Source organism: Pieris rapae, chromosome 14, assembly GCF_905147795.1.
Source record: "Pieris rapae chromosome 14, ilPieRapa1.1, whole genome shotgun sequence".
In the NCBI taxonomy this organism is placed as follows: Eukaryota; Metazoa; Arthropoda; class Insecta; order Lepidoptera; family Pieridae; genus Pieris; species Pieris rapae.
In genome coordinates, this window is record NC_059522.1 from 4,532,173 (window position 1) to 4,548,608 (window position 16,436).

The 16,436-nt window shown below is 32.9% G+C and overlaps 2 protein-coding genes across 4 annotated transcripts in view; one reads left to right on the forward strand and one right to left on the reverse strand.

The window, feature by feature from the left end:
• Nucleotides 1-4,218, forward strand: part of LOC111000432 (calcium uptake protein 3, mitochondrial) — a 70,259-nt gene extending 66,041 nt beyond the window's left edge. For all 3 annotated transcript variants that reach the window (XM_045631207.1, XM_045631208.1, XM_045631209.1), the window contains 3 exons: nucleotides 358-585; nucleotides 1,106-1,263; nucleotides 1,781-4,218. In XM_045631207.1, coding sequence (XP_045487163.1) covers nucleotides 358-585; nucleotides 1,106-1,263; nucleotides 1,781-1,852 — 458 coding nt within the window. In that variant the 3' untranslated portion in view covers nucleotides 1,853-4,218. The remainder of the gene's footprint in view (nucleotides 1-357; nucleotides 586-1,105; nucleotides 1,264-1,780) is intronic.
• A 1,002-nt stretch (nucleotides 4,219-5,220) lies between these two features.
• Nucleotides 5,221-16,151, reverse strand: LOC111000426 (protein phosphatase methylesterase 1). Its single transcript, XM_022269849.2, has 10 exons — nucleotides 15,878-16,151; nucleotides 15,575-15,776; nucleotides 15,256-15,365; nucleotides 14,736-14,896; nucleotides 14,244-14,334; nucleotides 14,001-14,066; nucleotides 8,920-9,084; nucleotides 7,975-8,132; nucleotides 5,830-5,894; nucleotides 5,221-5,726 (listed from the first exon to the last, which is right to left on the reverse strand). The coding sequence occupies exons 1-10, from the start codon at nucleotides 15,949-15,951 to the stop codon at nucleotides 5,628-5,630; spliced, it is 1,191 nt and encodes a 396-aa protein (XP_022125541.1). The 5' UTR covers nucleotides 15,952-16,151; the 3' UTR covers nucleotides 5,221-5,627.
• Between the last annotated feature and the right edge of the window lie 285 nt (nucleotides 16,152-16,436).

Genomic DNA, 16,436 nt, shown 5'->3' on the forward strand with positions numbered 1-16,436 from the left:
TACTACGGATCAAAAAACTGGCCCTTAATTAGCCGTTCAATTAACTGCCTAGCCGTTTAACTAACGGCCTGAAAGATATGCTCCTCCCATTGTGATTGTAAATGAAAATTTAAAATTAATTTAATTTTTATTTTTGACGTTATACGTGTACATGTTTTCGTATATGAATAAAGATATTTCTGAGTTTGAGTTTGAGTAACAAATACTGTAGTTATTTTAGTTGACATTTCATCATAATGTAAAGGTTGTCCAGTTGTTTTTAGTTCTGACTAAAACTTGTGCCATAAACGATTATCTAACTAACATAACGACAACATTAAAAATCTCTAAAATAATTGTAATATTTGTTTGTTTTAGGTCACGAAACAATATCGGAAGTGGATTTTGCAAAAATTCTCCTCCGTTACACGTATTTAGATACAGATGAATACGACATGTATCTCGATCGATTATTGGACCGGGTGAAGTACGGGCAAGGGATCACGTTTCACGAGTTCAAAACGTTTTGTCAGTTTCTGAATAATTTGGAAGATTTCACCATTGCCATGAGGATGTATACGCTGGCTGATCATCCGATATCTAAAGGTTTACAACACTCATATTTGACAAAGATTATTGTTATTATGCTTTATTACATTTCAATGAGTTAAATCTGCTTCGGCATCATATACGAATTTCCGTTTATTTATTTATATATACTAAGAGGCATATTAAAAATATAAGGCCGTTTGCTTTTATTTTAGAATCGACAAGTCATAACACGTTTAAACTTGTACATATCTGTACGTGCACTACTCGTGCAATTATTTCAGGTGTTGTTTTGATTCAGTAGTAATTTTACTAGTTGTGCGTACAGTAGACAATTCGTCCGCGATAATCGTTTCTCCCGCCAGCTGTGAAGTTCGCGCTGTAATAAGATTTTTGTGTCCAAAAGGACACATTGTTACCGGTATTATGATATATCCTACGTCAATCCAGAAACAAAACAGCAATCAATGCAATGGCGCCACTCAACTTCACCAAAACCAAAAAAAAAAAACAAACTCCGTACACGAGTCGAAAAATGATGGCTAGATTATAATATAATTGAGATATTTTTTTCCAGATGAATTTCACCGCGCGGTAAAAATTTGTACTGGAATCGCTCAATCGGAGCACTTAGTGAGTACGGTGTTCGCGATTTTCGATGCGGACGGAGATGGGTTATTGAGCTATAAGGAGTTCATCGCTATCATGAAGGATAGACTTCATAGGGGATTTAAGGTACATATATTCAATTTCATTCATTCAATATGTATAATAGGACCCAAAAAACAAATCTTACAGGTTTAAAAATAAACCAATTTTAAATACCTGTAAATTACACTTACTAGTGTATTACATATCCAGAAATAGGCAGATATCTAAACCGATGATGATAAAACATGCTGATTCAAATCCTAATACACAAAGATTTCACAAATATTTTATGGTTGTTTTTTTACCAGCTCCAAAAAAGAGTTTACTGGAAGACTGGAAGTTTCTTAGGATGTGTATGTCCACAAATTTTATCCGCTTATACTTAGGGTGCGTTCAAGTACGTCACGCAATTTTTGGAGATTTTTAAACGCGCTTTTTAATTATTGGCGTGTACGCTCCCTAATATCGAATTTTTTTTTAAATGTTCCAATTCAATTAAGAGTCCAAGTTCAAGAGTTTCAGTCGTTATTAGGGTATTTTTTTTTCTTTCGTATAGCCATAATTATCATGGATAGGAGATAAATCTATCTTTTTATTCCAGTCTTCGGCGAAAAATGAAGGTTGGGAGGCCTTCAAGTCGTGCGTCAAACAGGAAATGAAAAGCGCAGTTTAAATTATTTATATGCTGACTTAATCATAACCATAGTGTAGAAAAAATACATTTTATTATTTATTCATTGCTGTGAAGCATACCTGTGAAACGGGTTAATAGCGTAATTTATTTATTTGCACAGAAAGTTACCGTCTTTATTTATTATGTAATCCAAGAGATTATTATTATTAACAAACTATTACTTTAATAATTATTGAATTATATTTACAATTTATAAAAATAACTTTTGATGTAATTTGTCTAGATCTCTTAATGTGAGTCTCCTAAACTTTATACATATATATTATATAATAAGCCTGGCTTGCCTCTATTATCTATCCCCCTTATCGATGAACGCTTCTCAAATTTTTAAACATTATTTAATTTTTTTACCTATAACCGATTGACAGATAAGATGGCGGATGAGTAGGTGTTATTTGTTAATTAAATGACTTTTTTCTTTTTAACAATTAAAAAATTATGTTATAGAATTAAATTTGTTAATTACTTAACAGCATACGATTTTATCAGTTAGATATTTTAAACGTTAAGAGTTTGAGAGCTGTTTAGTTGAAGGGATAATGCCTAGCGATTCAAGATAATAAAAAAAGTTTTTAATGTTGTGTATTTTACTAATATAATTTAACTACTGTACGTAACATAAAAACTTGTTTTGTTGGAATATTCATTTTAGTACATCGATGAGTATGCCAAAGTATAAAACGCGAGTTATATGTGTTAAATATTTCTATTAATTTGTTAAATATTTCTTAACAAAATCGTTCACAAATTCATGCTAGAACACCACGAACAACATGAAAATCTCGAACGATTCTGTATGGAAAGCTTGGTCAAATTTATGGAGGATTTTTTAAATATCATAGATCATCGGTACTTTTTAATATCCAATTTGGGTACAGTTATCTCGGTATCAGTAGCGCTGATTTTGCAATTTCGCTTGTAAAATCAATAATTAATAATAATTATTAATTAATAATTTTAATAATTTGGTAATTTTTTAAATTTGTACGGTGCGGGCGTAAGTTCTTACTACGGATTTGTATATTTAGGGCCTGTTTCACAATGTATGGATAAAGTACCAAATAGCTATCCAACACATAAATTATTCGAAAGATACTTCCGAATAAGATCTTCCCATTTCATGACAAATAGCGCTATCTGACAGTCGTGAAACGCAAAAATACTGTTTATCCTACCAATAAGTAATAAATAGCTTATTTGGAACTTATCCGGACATTGTGAAACAGACTCTTATTATATCAATGTTACCGATACAATAAGTGAATATTATAGTGAATTGTAACGCTTGTTTAGAAATAATGAACGCTTAACAATTTAATTAATTTAATCTGCTTAACTAGATTTTAACAAATATTAACACCCATGCACAAATTTATAAAATATTTAAAAATGCAATTTATCAGTGAGATTTTTATTGTATTTTTTATCGGGTTGTTGTTTAAAAATAATTGTCATGGCTAGTAAGTTTTATGATACTTTCGATATCTAAAGCTCCAATATACGAACCGTGATTGCTAAGAAACCTAATTTTAAATAGGTTATATGTATCGAAATGTGCTTTGACAGCCGTTCTTTTTCAGAGAAATAAAATTGTAAAACAACAATTTCTATTGTGACCGTTATTGATACGATTAAAATAAGATCCAATGATGTAGTAATCTTCCTATTAGTGGTTATGTTAAGGGCTTTTGATAATATAGACCTGTTTTCAATTATTCACAAAATTATGTTACCTTAACAGGCTAAACTAATACGATACAGTAATAGTGAGTCCACGGAGATGCGCCCCACTATTTCTCCTAACCGTTATACTACATTCACACAAGCTTCGATGTGTGTTATCGGTACACACACTACAATAAACCGCTGATGGTTCGCAACTGACGCTGGGAGCAAACACCCCGTACCCCGTGATCCCCTTAACTAAAATTTGGTGGGGCGCGTCTTCGTGAATTGCACTATCTATATAGACCTGCTACTGAATAAATTTACAGACCTCTGTAATACCATACTGGTTTAAATTACTAGAATTGGCTGTAACTGTAAAAATCCTAGCTCAATTTCTAAGTTTTAATATAGCCGTGCAGAAATTCAGTGAATATTATAATAGATAATTATTAATCTACTGGCCATGAATATATTGTTTACTGTGTACTTAATTCTGGTTGTTATTAACAGTATTAATTATGAAAATGTTACCATTATTATTTGCTAGTCATATTGTAAGTCGCTAAATAAAGTCACTTCAAACTTCATGGTTTGTTTAATTTATACCTCTACTAAAATTTAGCAAAATGCTTTTCGCTTATATACAAATCATGACGTTTGGAGATGTTTATGCAATTCTTCGGTGTTTTATTTCTTTCGCCTTATAAGTTAATCTTGACATCTTAATATATTTGCAGTTTAGACGTATTGTATTTCACAGAACAGATTTCATTACCAACGTTATCTACTAACCGTACAAACGCAAGACTACGTTCTATCTATACTCTATAGTGTGCGGATAATATTAGAACAATAGTTCCGCTCGTTGCGCTGGAACATATTTCATAGTATGTTAGAAGTACAGCTTGCACCTTCATAATCTTGGCAAGGCATGATGAGGGTATGGTGATAAAGACATAATGGAAGTCTCTCGGGCCTCTTCGGAATAAGGCGCGTCCACGCAGAGAGTGGCAGACATTTGCCGCGCGAAGCGGCTCGGTCAGTGTGGACGAGTCTCAGCCTAGACAAGCGCTCGCTCTGCCGCAGGCAAGTGACCGAGCCGTCGAGTGCCGAGTTCTTTATTTGCTCAACGGCACCTCAATAATCAGTCGTCTGTGCGCACTCTGGAGCAGTGTTCACAACCGTACGATAATTTCCGTGCTCATGAAAAGTTTGATGATTACACACATTGCCCAATAATAATTACAGTTTTTAGTGTTAGTGCCATCTATTGGCTCATTGTTTTCACACATCACACTCGAAGTGCCCTCGTCCACTCCCAGCTCAGGTCTTGCCATACGTCGAACGTTTAATTTGAATTATTATTTTTTCAATTTAAAAAATACAAGTTTACAAGATTTAAACTATAAATCATTTCCAACATATTATTGTCACGTTTTATATGATTTTTGAAAGTATTTTATCCATTTTCCTGATTTGTACGATAATTTTTCGGCCCTGGTACGATAGTTGCCTGGCTTCAGGTTGTGAACACTGCTCTGGACGCTCGAGCAAGGCGCGCGCGGCCGCCTCGCGGAAAGTTTCTTAACGAGGCTGCCCGCCCGGTGTGGACGCGGCATTGAAAAACGCACATAGAACGTTTGATTTGTTTATTGTAATAAGATAAATAAAACAACAAATGTTCGCAATACTTTATTCACAACATTTTTCAATAAAATCACGAGTAATACTATCTTTACAAATTATGAAATAAATCTATAGCTTGACTGCAATATTTTGAAAGTTGAGAACCAGCACATGACAGTATGTACGTCTATTTAGGTATTATAATAATCTAATTCTATAGAAACACAAAGAAAAAAAGCACTGGACGGCATAAAACTAAACAAATGTGATTTTTAATAATGAAAATGTACTGCTTCGAAAGCACAGAGATCCTAAATTAAGATACCAAAAAAATTAACTTACTTTCATAAATATAACATTAAAAAACGTCGATTTTGTTTTAAAAATATATTGGTCTATTTTGCCGCACAAATGATGAAATTAAATACCAACAAAAATACAAAAAGTTTATACAATCGCATTAACAGCCGGGTGCTGAAGCTAGATGCATATTTTCTCCTTCGTCCGTCGGTGAAGTCAGACGATGTCGCAGTAAAAACGACGCGAGAACTCTCGCCACCTAGAGAACAATTTACATATATATAATAAATATATACACGCGTTCAATTTTTCATGAGATGTACGTTCGTTTATAGCTTCTAAAAACCTAGAATTAAAGTTACCTCAGCGGGTGAATCTTCGTGCACGGCGTGACCGCACCTCGTAAGTACTTGCATTTGAAATTTTCCTGAAATTAATAACAATTTTAGCGAAATAAAACGACCAGAAGAAAAATTAAAGCTGTCCTTTTAACCGCTTTCGCCAGCAGCTTAATGCGATTGGCCAAAGACACGTAATCCACTAATCACTACGTCCGTGTAATTTGCAACTTAATGTTTTAATAATACCGTTTATTATCGTGGTTACATTACTTTTTCATCCATATCGGTCTCATAAAATGTCCTAAATTAAAAACAAGCTTAACAATTAATTAATCAGAAATTTCTATACAATACTAGCTGACCCGGCGAACTTTGTTCCGCCTTAATGGCAATAAATAAGCAGTTTGGGTTTTTTTATTGGAAAAAATACAAAAAAATTAAATACCTACATTAATCATTCATTATTATTTCTGTATTTTAGTACATAGGTTGCTCTTCACTTAAGTACCTTGTGATACACATTTTTTCATTTTTTGTTTTATTATCAGGCGCAAAAACAAACAACGCTGATGGTCTTCCGACCCGTGAACATGCCACGTATAATTGACCATGGGAAAAACATGAATGTTCTAGATTTAAACCACAAACTTTTAAGGATTGGCCTTGTGATTTGTTGATGGTCATGGCAAATGCAAGACGTATCGGAAATTGAAGTCTTTTAAATTCAAACGGCATATCGGTTGGGATCATCGGGATCCTCGGAATAAGAACTTCCTCACCTTTGAATTTTCCTATCATTATCGTAGCGTAAATTACATTGTTCTTCAATTTTCTAACCACCAAACGCATACCATTATGTAGTTCAGGTCATCTACATCTTTATTCTTTTTCTTCTTTTTTATCAGTAAGCAATGTAACTCTCATGTTTGTTGTCAGCTGCAGTTTCGTCACATAGCGCCATAGATTTGACGATTTGAGGCAAGCGTTTATTTCGTCGACAGCCGTAGATCTTGGAATTACTGGCAGTATTTGGCGGAAATCGCCAGACAGTAAAATCATTGCTCCTCCAAAACATCTCGATTCATTGCGTAAATCTTTTAATGTTCGGTTAAGTGCTTCCAATGCACGTTTATGCGACATTGTGCATTCGTCCCAGATGATGATTTTCGATGCCGCTAAAACTTTGGCCATTGCTGAGTGTTTTGCAATATTACACGTTGGTTCTCCAATAGTTTGAAGATTTAACGGTAATTTTAATTCTGAATGAGCCGTACGGCATCCTTCTAACAATGTGGCTGCTATTTCAGAAGAAGCAACTGCAACCGCTATGTTGGATCTCGCCCGAACAGTTGCTAAAACTAATGACATGAGGAATGTCTTGCCAGTTCCACCAAGGGCATCTAGGAAATATAAACCACCATTTTCATCATCGTTTGCCTTCATTAAAGTATCATAAACTTCCTTTTGTTGGTATTTCAACAGGGGTACATTCGTTTGAACTACTAAATCTAATTCCTGGTGATCATATTCACGTTCCCGTTCCAATACTCGATTAAATGCGTCATTCGACAACAACAACAAATAGAAACATTCATCATTCTTTGGATGAACTGTATACATACGACAATACCGAGTTTTATAGTTCTCTTCACTGTTTATACGAATGGGCAATAGCACTATCATTATAATTAAATTGTAAATTGTAAAAATAATTAAACGTATTTATTTAATAGAAATATTTTGAATATTGATTTCTTACAAATATCAAATTGTCATATATACGTCATTACACAGCTGTCATTATACGTCAATTACATAGCTATCATTTGCGTTTTATTATTCCAAGTCTGATTCTTATTTGTTATACCACTTTTTATAGTGACTGACGTTTCATGTCAAGTCCCACGGGAACGCTGTCGAACGGGATAAAAAGTATCCTATGTCCGTCTCCTGGCTCTAAGCTACCTCCATACCAATTTTCACTCAAATCTGTTCTTTCGTTCTTGAGTTATAAGTGGTGTAACTAACACGACTTTCTTTTATATATATAGATTTCAAAACTTACGTTACAAACATCCAGCAACTGATAAGGCAAATATTTAAAACATCTCATTAGAGTTACAGAAAATGCTGTAATTTTGAAACAAACATATTTCATAAGCCTACCTTGCATCTGTCCAACAGTCAATTCTCTGTCGAGTCCGTCCACAGAAGCGAGTAGCAATAACCTCGGCGCACGCGTCGTTAAGAACGAGTTCGATAACCCAGAAAACCATCCCGACCAATGTTGTTCGGTTTTTGACAAATCCACTCGCCAACGATACCTAAAATGGTTGATATGAATATATTTTCTTCTATGTGCGCGTTAATAGACGCTCGAACGGTAAAGGATAACATTGTCAGGAAAGTCTGCCTTGGAAAAGTCGACGTGTGTATCAGGCACAAGGAAAACGCTATTAAAGAAATCACAAAACAGATACAGAAGCCTGAGGATGTAAGATCACTGGCTTTGCTAGTCTAGATAAAATAATATTTGTCTGTGGCAATACGGTCTGCGTGAAGTTATTTACTAAAATAAAAGTCGAATTTCTCACAATCAAACTACAGTTCAAATAATTAAAGAACTATATACAGTTCAAAAAATTGTTCATACAATATCTAATATAATTTTAGAGAGGTTTTTTGTTGAGGCAAGTACAACCAGAATTTATTTTCCAGCGATATAAGCCAACATATTATCAAAATGTATATGAACATGAATTGCTGTTTGTTTGTCGAGAACATGATTTGCCGAAGTTAATAAATAAGTAAATAAAAATACTTAAATCAATTGAATTATTTGTTTTGTTCTTAGGAAATATTCTAGGCAGCTTAAAATTGTATTTCATCTTTAATTTGGCAAGCATATTGTTCAGAGTATTTATTCAATGTTATATAATGTTCACGTATTCTTGTTTTAAATATATGACTAGACTTAAATATGTATGTCAGAACAACTTAGGTTCTGGAATAAAATTATCATCTTTATCGCATATCTGTTAAATGAGATGACATATACACATGAAATCAGTAGCCAAGTAGATAATATAAATATTAAAAGGTAGTACTTACTTCATAGCTCCTCCAGAAACGGGAGTGGGACTGACGAATCCGTCCCCTTCTCCCTCTCCCTCCTCTAGTATGACGTCAGCGCGTGCGCAAGTACCCACTTCATCCGTGACGTCATCACTGACGTACGTGTCAACCTCGTTTATTGCCAGCTGATTGGTTGTGCAGCTGTCATTTGTTTAATAATCATATAAGTTTACAATAATTAAAACAACTTCCTTAAACTAAAGTATACTTTGCAAAATAAATAATCCTCGCAGCATACATTTAATACTACAGCAAATTTTCTACAAAAAACGTGATTGTAGAAATAAATCATTGCTAAATTCTAACAATACCTATTACGGTAAATAGCTGAAGTTTAATGTTTTGCGTTACAAATTCAATTGTTATTTATTAAATTTATTATTTTTTTATTAAATTATTACGTATACATTTTAGTATTATTTAGGAGAATGTGTTAATTGCTTTCTGTGTATTTTAAAATATACAAAAAGTTTAAGTAGCATTATTATATTAGCAATGTTGGACAGACCTGCATTTAGGCTTCATATTCTGCTAAGTCCTATTATGATTATTCTCTTCGTGAAGATTCAAGATTTCAAGAATAAAAATATTATCGGTCAGGAGTTTAAAAGGTACTAAGTGAATAAAAAAGAAGAACTTTATTTCTCATTACAAAACAGAAATATTTTATTTACATGAGAAACTTAATATTAATATGTATATATTATATACGAGCGAGATACACGTCGCCATTAGCCGTAACAATTTTAGTCAGCTATGTTCATTCTAACATGCATCTTTAATGCCTTTTTGAATTTGTCAAACACTCCAATATTACGAATTTGAGATGGTAATTGGTTAAATAATTGCACACCTTCATACCTAATAGATTTCTTCAAATAATTTGTACGCGGCTTCGGTAAGATAAGCAAACTCGCTCGACGAGTATTGCGTGTCGTTGTGTGTTTGATTTTTTTAAACGACAAGCAACTATGGATTGAGTTATTTAAAATTTTTTTATCAAGATACAGGTGCTATATACATACAGTTGTTTAATTGTCATAATTTTGGTTTCTTGGTAGATTTTATTAGTCGGTGTTAAAAAATTGTATCTAAATAATGATTTTATTAATTTATTTTGTAGTGTTTGTAAGTTAGAAATTATGTTTTTACATGCCGTACCCCATATTTCAATTAGATATATGAAATGTGGCTTGACTAAACAATTATAAATTAAATGACGTACGGATTGAGGAATACATTTTGATATTGACCAAAATCTGCCTATAAGTGATTTTAGTTTGGTAATTATGTGTGATATATGAAAGTTCCACTTTAAATATGTATCTATTCTAAGACCCAGATATTTTTCCCATTTTTTGTTAGTGATTTCAACGTCTTGAACTTTTAACGGTTGAAACATAGGAATGATTTTATTTTTTGCTCTGAATATTACATAAGATGTTTTTGAGATATTTATGGTTAGCAGATTTTGTTGAAACCAAGAATATAGAGAATTTAGGTCTGACTGAGCTCGAGCAACCATAGTCTGGATATTTATACCGAAATAAAATAAGCAGGTGTCATCAGCGTAGAGAGTGATTTGGCCATGTAAACCGAGCTCGTGAATGTTATTAATATATATTAAAAATAACAGTGGACCTAGTATAGACCCTTGTGGGACGCCGCATGTTACTGGTATTTCTGAGCTTTGAGCATTACCTATTTTGACTATCTGGGTTCTGTTTGATAGATAAGATTTGAATAATTTTAGCGCACAACCTTTTATTCCTATACGATCTAATTTTTTAAGCAATAGATTGTGGCTTACGGTATCAAACGCTTTTTCAAATCTATAAAGACACCCAGCGCCATTTTTTTAGAGTCAATGTTGTCCTTTATATGACTGATAAGATCAACTGTGGCTGATAAACTGCTGCTTTTTGATCTAAAACCATATTGGCGTTTAAAAATAAAATTGTTAGTTTGTAAGTAAGTATCAAGTCTTGAATAAATAATTTTTTCTAATATTTTTGAAATTGAAGGTAGAATGGATATTGGTCTGTAATTGCCGGGGTCAGTTTTACTGCCTGATTTATAAATAGGAGTAACTTTGGCTTTCTTTAGAGAATCCGGAAATTCACCTTTATGCAGCAGCTTATTAAAGCAGATCGAGAGATATTCAGAGAGATCATTGATAATGCATTTTATGGTTTTAGTATTGATTCCATCTATTCCAGTACTGCAATTTGTGTCTAGTGTTTTTATTATATTTGTTATTTCAAGTGTTGTGCATGGAGTGAAGTTAGATAATTCAGCATTAAGACTTTGAGGAAGTGCTAGTGTAAAATTAGTGTGAAATTGTGTTGGTATTTCATTAGCTAGTTTCAGCCCTATGGTAGAAAAGTATGTATTAAAAGCTGCACAAATATCGGTTGTTTGAGTTAACTCTTTGGTGTCTATTATAAGTTTTGAAGGTGTGCAATCTTTGTTCAATTTGTTACTAGCCAATTTATTTATTAGACTCCACATTTTTTTTGGGTTATTAGCGTATTTAACAAATTCGTTGGAGAAGTAATTATCTTTAGTTTCCTTTATCTTTCTTTTGACCTCGTCTCTTGCAGTAGTATATTGTGCTTGAACAACTATATTTGTAGGATCTTTTTTCAGTTCAGCCCATAATTGGTTTCTATAATTAATTGCATTAATAGCTTCTCCATTTATCCAATCTTTCTGAGGTGGATTAAGTATCTTTTTCTTCACTTGTTTACATTTCCTTACACAGTCCTTAATGGTCTCTTCTAGTAGAGAATAATCAAGTGTTGCTATATCTAAATTGTAGGTCTTGAATAATTTGTAAAATCTTGAATAATCAATGGCTTCATATTCAGAATATATCAATTGTGGGGCTTTGGATTTTTTTAATTCAATATAAAGTTGCCTATGGTCAGACATTCCAGTCTCAATAAATGCCATATGAAAACAGTCATCTCTTAGATTTGTACATACGTGGTCGATTATTGATTTTCGTGTTTTCGAGTCACGTGTACAATATTTTTTCTGAATTTTGTTTATGATGCTATATCCAGCCTCGTCCATTACATCCATATATTGCTTAGTTTGTTTATCACTCTTTTTCGCTAAATCTATATTAAAATCCCCGAAAACTACAGCCCTCTTTCTTTGTCCTAGTTGCGATCGAAGATCTTCTAAAAACTTTAGGAAGTTTGTATCTCCAGGATTATATACAAGTCCAATTTCGGTGGCATATCTGTCTAATTTGACCCACAGGTAGTTGTTGCCGTCTTTATATGTTGACTCAGACAAACTATGTCTTATACTGTTATGGACATAAGTTGAGACTCCACCACCTCTAAAATCCGATCTATAATTGAAATAATGAGTGTAGTTTGGTAGATTCATCTCTTGGGCCTGAGTTTCATTAGTGATCCATGTTTCTGTTATTAGTACGATATGAACAGTTTTAGAAATTGTTTTTAAAATGCATTTGAGTTCATCAAATTTGCCTTTCACTCGGATACTCCTAGCATTAAGGTATAAGAACGATAAGCGTGACTTGTGCGGCTGTAGCTGATTATGGTTTTCTAAGACTTCATAGGTATTCGTATCTGTGTTGAGATGTTTGATTGTGTTTATTACTTCGAGTTTTTTGAAAACATTTTGGTAATAGTGGGTATTCCAGATCTGTATTTAATAGTGATGTCAGTATCTCCCGCAGCCTGACGTCGCACTAGTTCATCGTTTAAATTTTGCAGATATTTTTGCTGAGCTGGAGTTAAGTCTGAATAAATTTTAATGGCTTCTGGAAATTTAGACTTGTTACGTAATAAGAATTTAGCCGTACTTTTTGTTTCGTAACAAACTTTGATTCTACGGTTTTTGCCTGGATTAAACTTTCCTATACGAAAGACCTTAAGGGGTTTTGGTAGATTTGGGTTTATAGTGGAAATCATTTGTATTATCTTATCCTCATCCTTAAACTTTCTTTCCTCTGCTTTAATGGTTATTTGTTCAGGTATACCTGCAATAATGACGTGTTTCTCCCTTTGATTGCGATCTCTAATCTCATTGATCAGAGTTTCATTAGAAAGATGCTTGTCGGTCAAATCGTTTGGCAACAATTCATTATTGGGCGATTTTTCTTCCACTTTCAAAAGTCTGCACTCCCAGGTATTCATTCGAGCTTCAAGCGAGATTATGTCATCCCGGAATTTCCGCATCACCTCGAGAATAGCAGCGTTGAGGTCTTCCCGCCATTGCTGCCTCAGATCTGCGAGTTTACTATCCATATATTTGGTCAGTATCTCAGTGTCGACGTTTAATGAGGATGCCAAACCTGTTTTTGGTGACACCGATGAAGTAGGAGTAATCTTTTTGCTCTTGCAGGCCGAGCACTTCCACTTTTTCCTATTCATTGGAAGAATTCTTTTAAAATCCGTTTCAGAAAGATCAGCGCAGAAGAAATGCAACACAGTGAGACAAGATGTGCATTTAATCATTTCAGCATCAGAGGCATGTTTTAGGCATTTGCCACAATCCATCTTGTATTATTCAAAAAAAAATAAAACCAATAATAATTAAATAATACCAGAAGAAATAAAAAATAAAAATAAAAAATGTAATGGTTGACGAGCAGTTTTGATCTCGCGTCGTATTGATTGTGAGTACCACGACGAGAACGTTGCGCCACTACGGCGTTGATTTCACAGGCGAATAAATAGTACAGTTCCTTGAGATACTATAACACTGTTAAGTGACTAATGTATGATTAATCACAAGACACGTATACACTTTACATCAAGTCCCAGAAGTTTTGGTAAATAAGAACCGTTTCTCTCAGCAAATAGCACAGTTAACAAGAACTCCACTATTACATCTGGATAAGCACTTTTGACTTCGTATATTTAAGGAGAACTATTTATTTAGTATTTTATTGCGAGGACACAACATTCGCACCGCGACTACCCATAATAACCCGGAATAAATCAATAATGTAATACCCTAATATATTTTATTAAATAAATTAGTAATGAAGTAATAATTTATATGTTACTTACTTGACAATTTGGCTAGGCATTGAAACCCTGGCTGATTCAACATTCCGTACTTGACCACTTCTTACACTAAAAATACAAATAAATTTTAAAAGAATGGTATCATCAGATATCTTTAAACCTCCTTATAATCCAGTCAAATCAATATTGCATTTTCTATATAATGTAGTTTTAATAATATAGAAACAAAAAATTTGGTTACTATACATTTTTTTTAATAATAATAGTTACTATTATAAAACTCACCACCACTCTATAGCATGCTCTAGACTCTTGAAATGTGTTGGTCTGCCACGGAGAAAACTTTGCATACTGGCCAGAGCATCCATTGCAGTACCTATAAAGATAATGTATACTTAAACTTTTTTAACATAAGCTAAAGATATAATCCTAGATGTTAAGCTTTTGACCATCATTCAAAGAGTTAACCATAGCTTTGAATTATACAATAATATATCATTTCCCCTCTTTTTTTGGAATCACCAAAATTCTTTTTAAGCATCAAAAAAAACTTATTGTCCTTTGTTGATGAATCTTTCAAGAGAATAACTATTTACTTAAAATTGTGTTACAGTGAAAACAGAAGATGTATATATTCAATAACCATATATCAATTACTCTATATCAAGATATTAGATATGGAAAGCTAGAAGTTATTACTGATTTTTTTAAATTCCTTAAAAAGATATTTAATGTAAATGAATAAGGAAAAGATGTAGAATTTTAAATAAAACTTACCCTCAACAACATCTATAACAGCTACCCCACATATATAAGGCTCTATGGCAGGTAAATGTGCCGCTCTCACAGCTATTGCACCTCCCATTGAATGTCCAAGTAGGATCAAAGGTGGTAATTCATCATCACCATATAACTTATGAATCACTTGTTCTACGTCTCTGTAACATACAAGTAATAATTGAGATTTACTAAAAAAAAATAAACATAATGTGTTTTATGTTATAAAATCTAGCTTGAAACTATAATTACAATTGCAGGAATCATATAAATGAAAGCTATTAATTTAAACTTGTTAATAATTAGATGCCTTTTTTTAATTATTTATAATAATCTGAATTGGGTCTTTAGCACTTTTAAGACTTGTGAACAATGTACAGAAATAATGTAAGACAAAACATGCACATGTCTCTGATTTAGTTTCATCGTCAACCATTCAATTTGGTAATCACATGCATGGGTACACAAAAAATATGTTTTTATAGATACTTTATAGAGCATTTCACTTTTTACTACTTACTTAATTAATGTTTCAATGCTTAAATCATTAGGGTTTTTAGCTTGTGTCTCTCCATGACCACGAATATCCAGTGAAACAACTTGGCAATGAATCATGTTTGTAATTTCCTCCTAAAATAAGTAATGTTGAACAAGTAAAATAAAACGTTGAATAGTTGATAACCTCACTATAAGCTCAGGACCTAGGCTGTGAATTAAGGAATTAAAGACACACCACAAAAAGACACAAGTCTTCAAGACAGTGTTAACAACTATTAAAAAAACTCAACATAAATTAGTCACAAATGGTTAAAATAATCTTAAGTAAATGTTATACCTACTGTGAAAAGAGCCCAACTAAGTCCTGAATACCCTCCACCATGTAATGTTATTATTCTTGGCCTTTGTGGGTGATCAGGTTCTGGTGATAAATAAACTCTGAATGATCCACTCTCTGTTTCCAAATCAACAGATTTTTCAAAGTATTGGTTCCATGACACTGGAGCATAGTTTCGCTTTCGCCCGCCACTAAATGGAGCAAGCCTAAAATATAAGCAGAATTGTCTTGGATAAAACTAGGTCCGTTTATGAATTATTGCAGTATTTTAAATAATCATATATATAATACAATATTATAACTTTACTTTGCTTCTCCTGATGTTCGTGGCATTCTTGGTGGTAGATTACTTTTCATGATATTCTTTTGAAGTGCAGACATTTTAAGTTATTTTTATTCCACGAATTTACGCTCCGCTTTAGTTTTAATAAATGTTATTTATGTGTTTACAATTTACTGTAAGAGTACATACATATTTTTTCGTTATATATTTATAGTTTTTTTTTACATGGATGAATACAACAATACAAGTCTTACAGCTTACTGTACAGTTGCACAGCTATAGCCTACAACCGGATAATGGATTAGTACCACAGATTTCGTGTTAGTACTTTGTACTTTGTAGTCTTTAGTTTACAAGCTTTTCTACATTTGTTGACTTTTGCGTGTCGAGATAATATTATATTATAGTACTAAGTACACATAGTAATTAAGAATTTTCAATATTTCTCCATCACGTTATCATCTTTACCCTATTTTGTCGTTATATCTATATTTTTATATGCTTATTTTCGCTGCTTTGGAACAGATTTTACAATATGTTATTGATATTATAGAATAGTTAGTTTTGCTCGATACTATTCAAA

What these genes read in the sequence shown, in the direction of transcription:
- LOC111000426 (XM_022269849.2), bottom strand. Translation starts at nt 15,951, where the DNA reads ATGTCTGCACTTCAAAAGAATATCATGAAAAGTAATCTACCACCAAGA. An exon ending in GAGCATGCTATAGAGTGGTG is followed by an intron (nt 14,067 to 14,243) that starts GTGAGTTTTATA and finishes TTGTATTTTTAG; the next exon opens with TGTAAGAAGTGGTCAAGTAC. An exon ending in GACTGTTGGACAGATGCAAG is followed by an intron (nt 5,895 to 7,974) that starts GTAGGCTTATGA and finishes TATTAATTTCAG; the next exon opens with GAAAATTTCAAATGCAAGTA.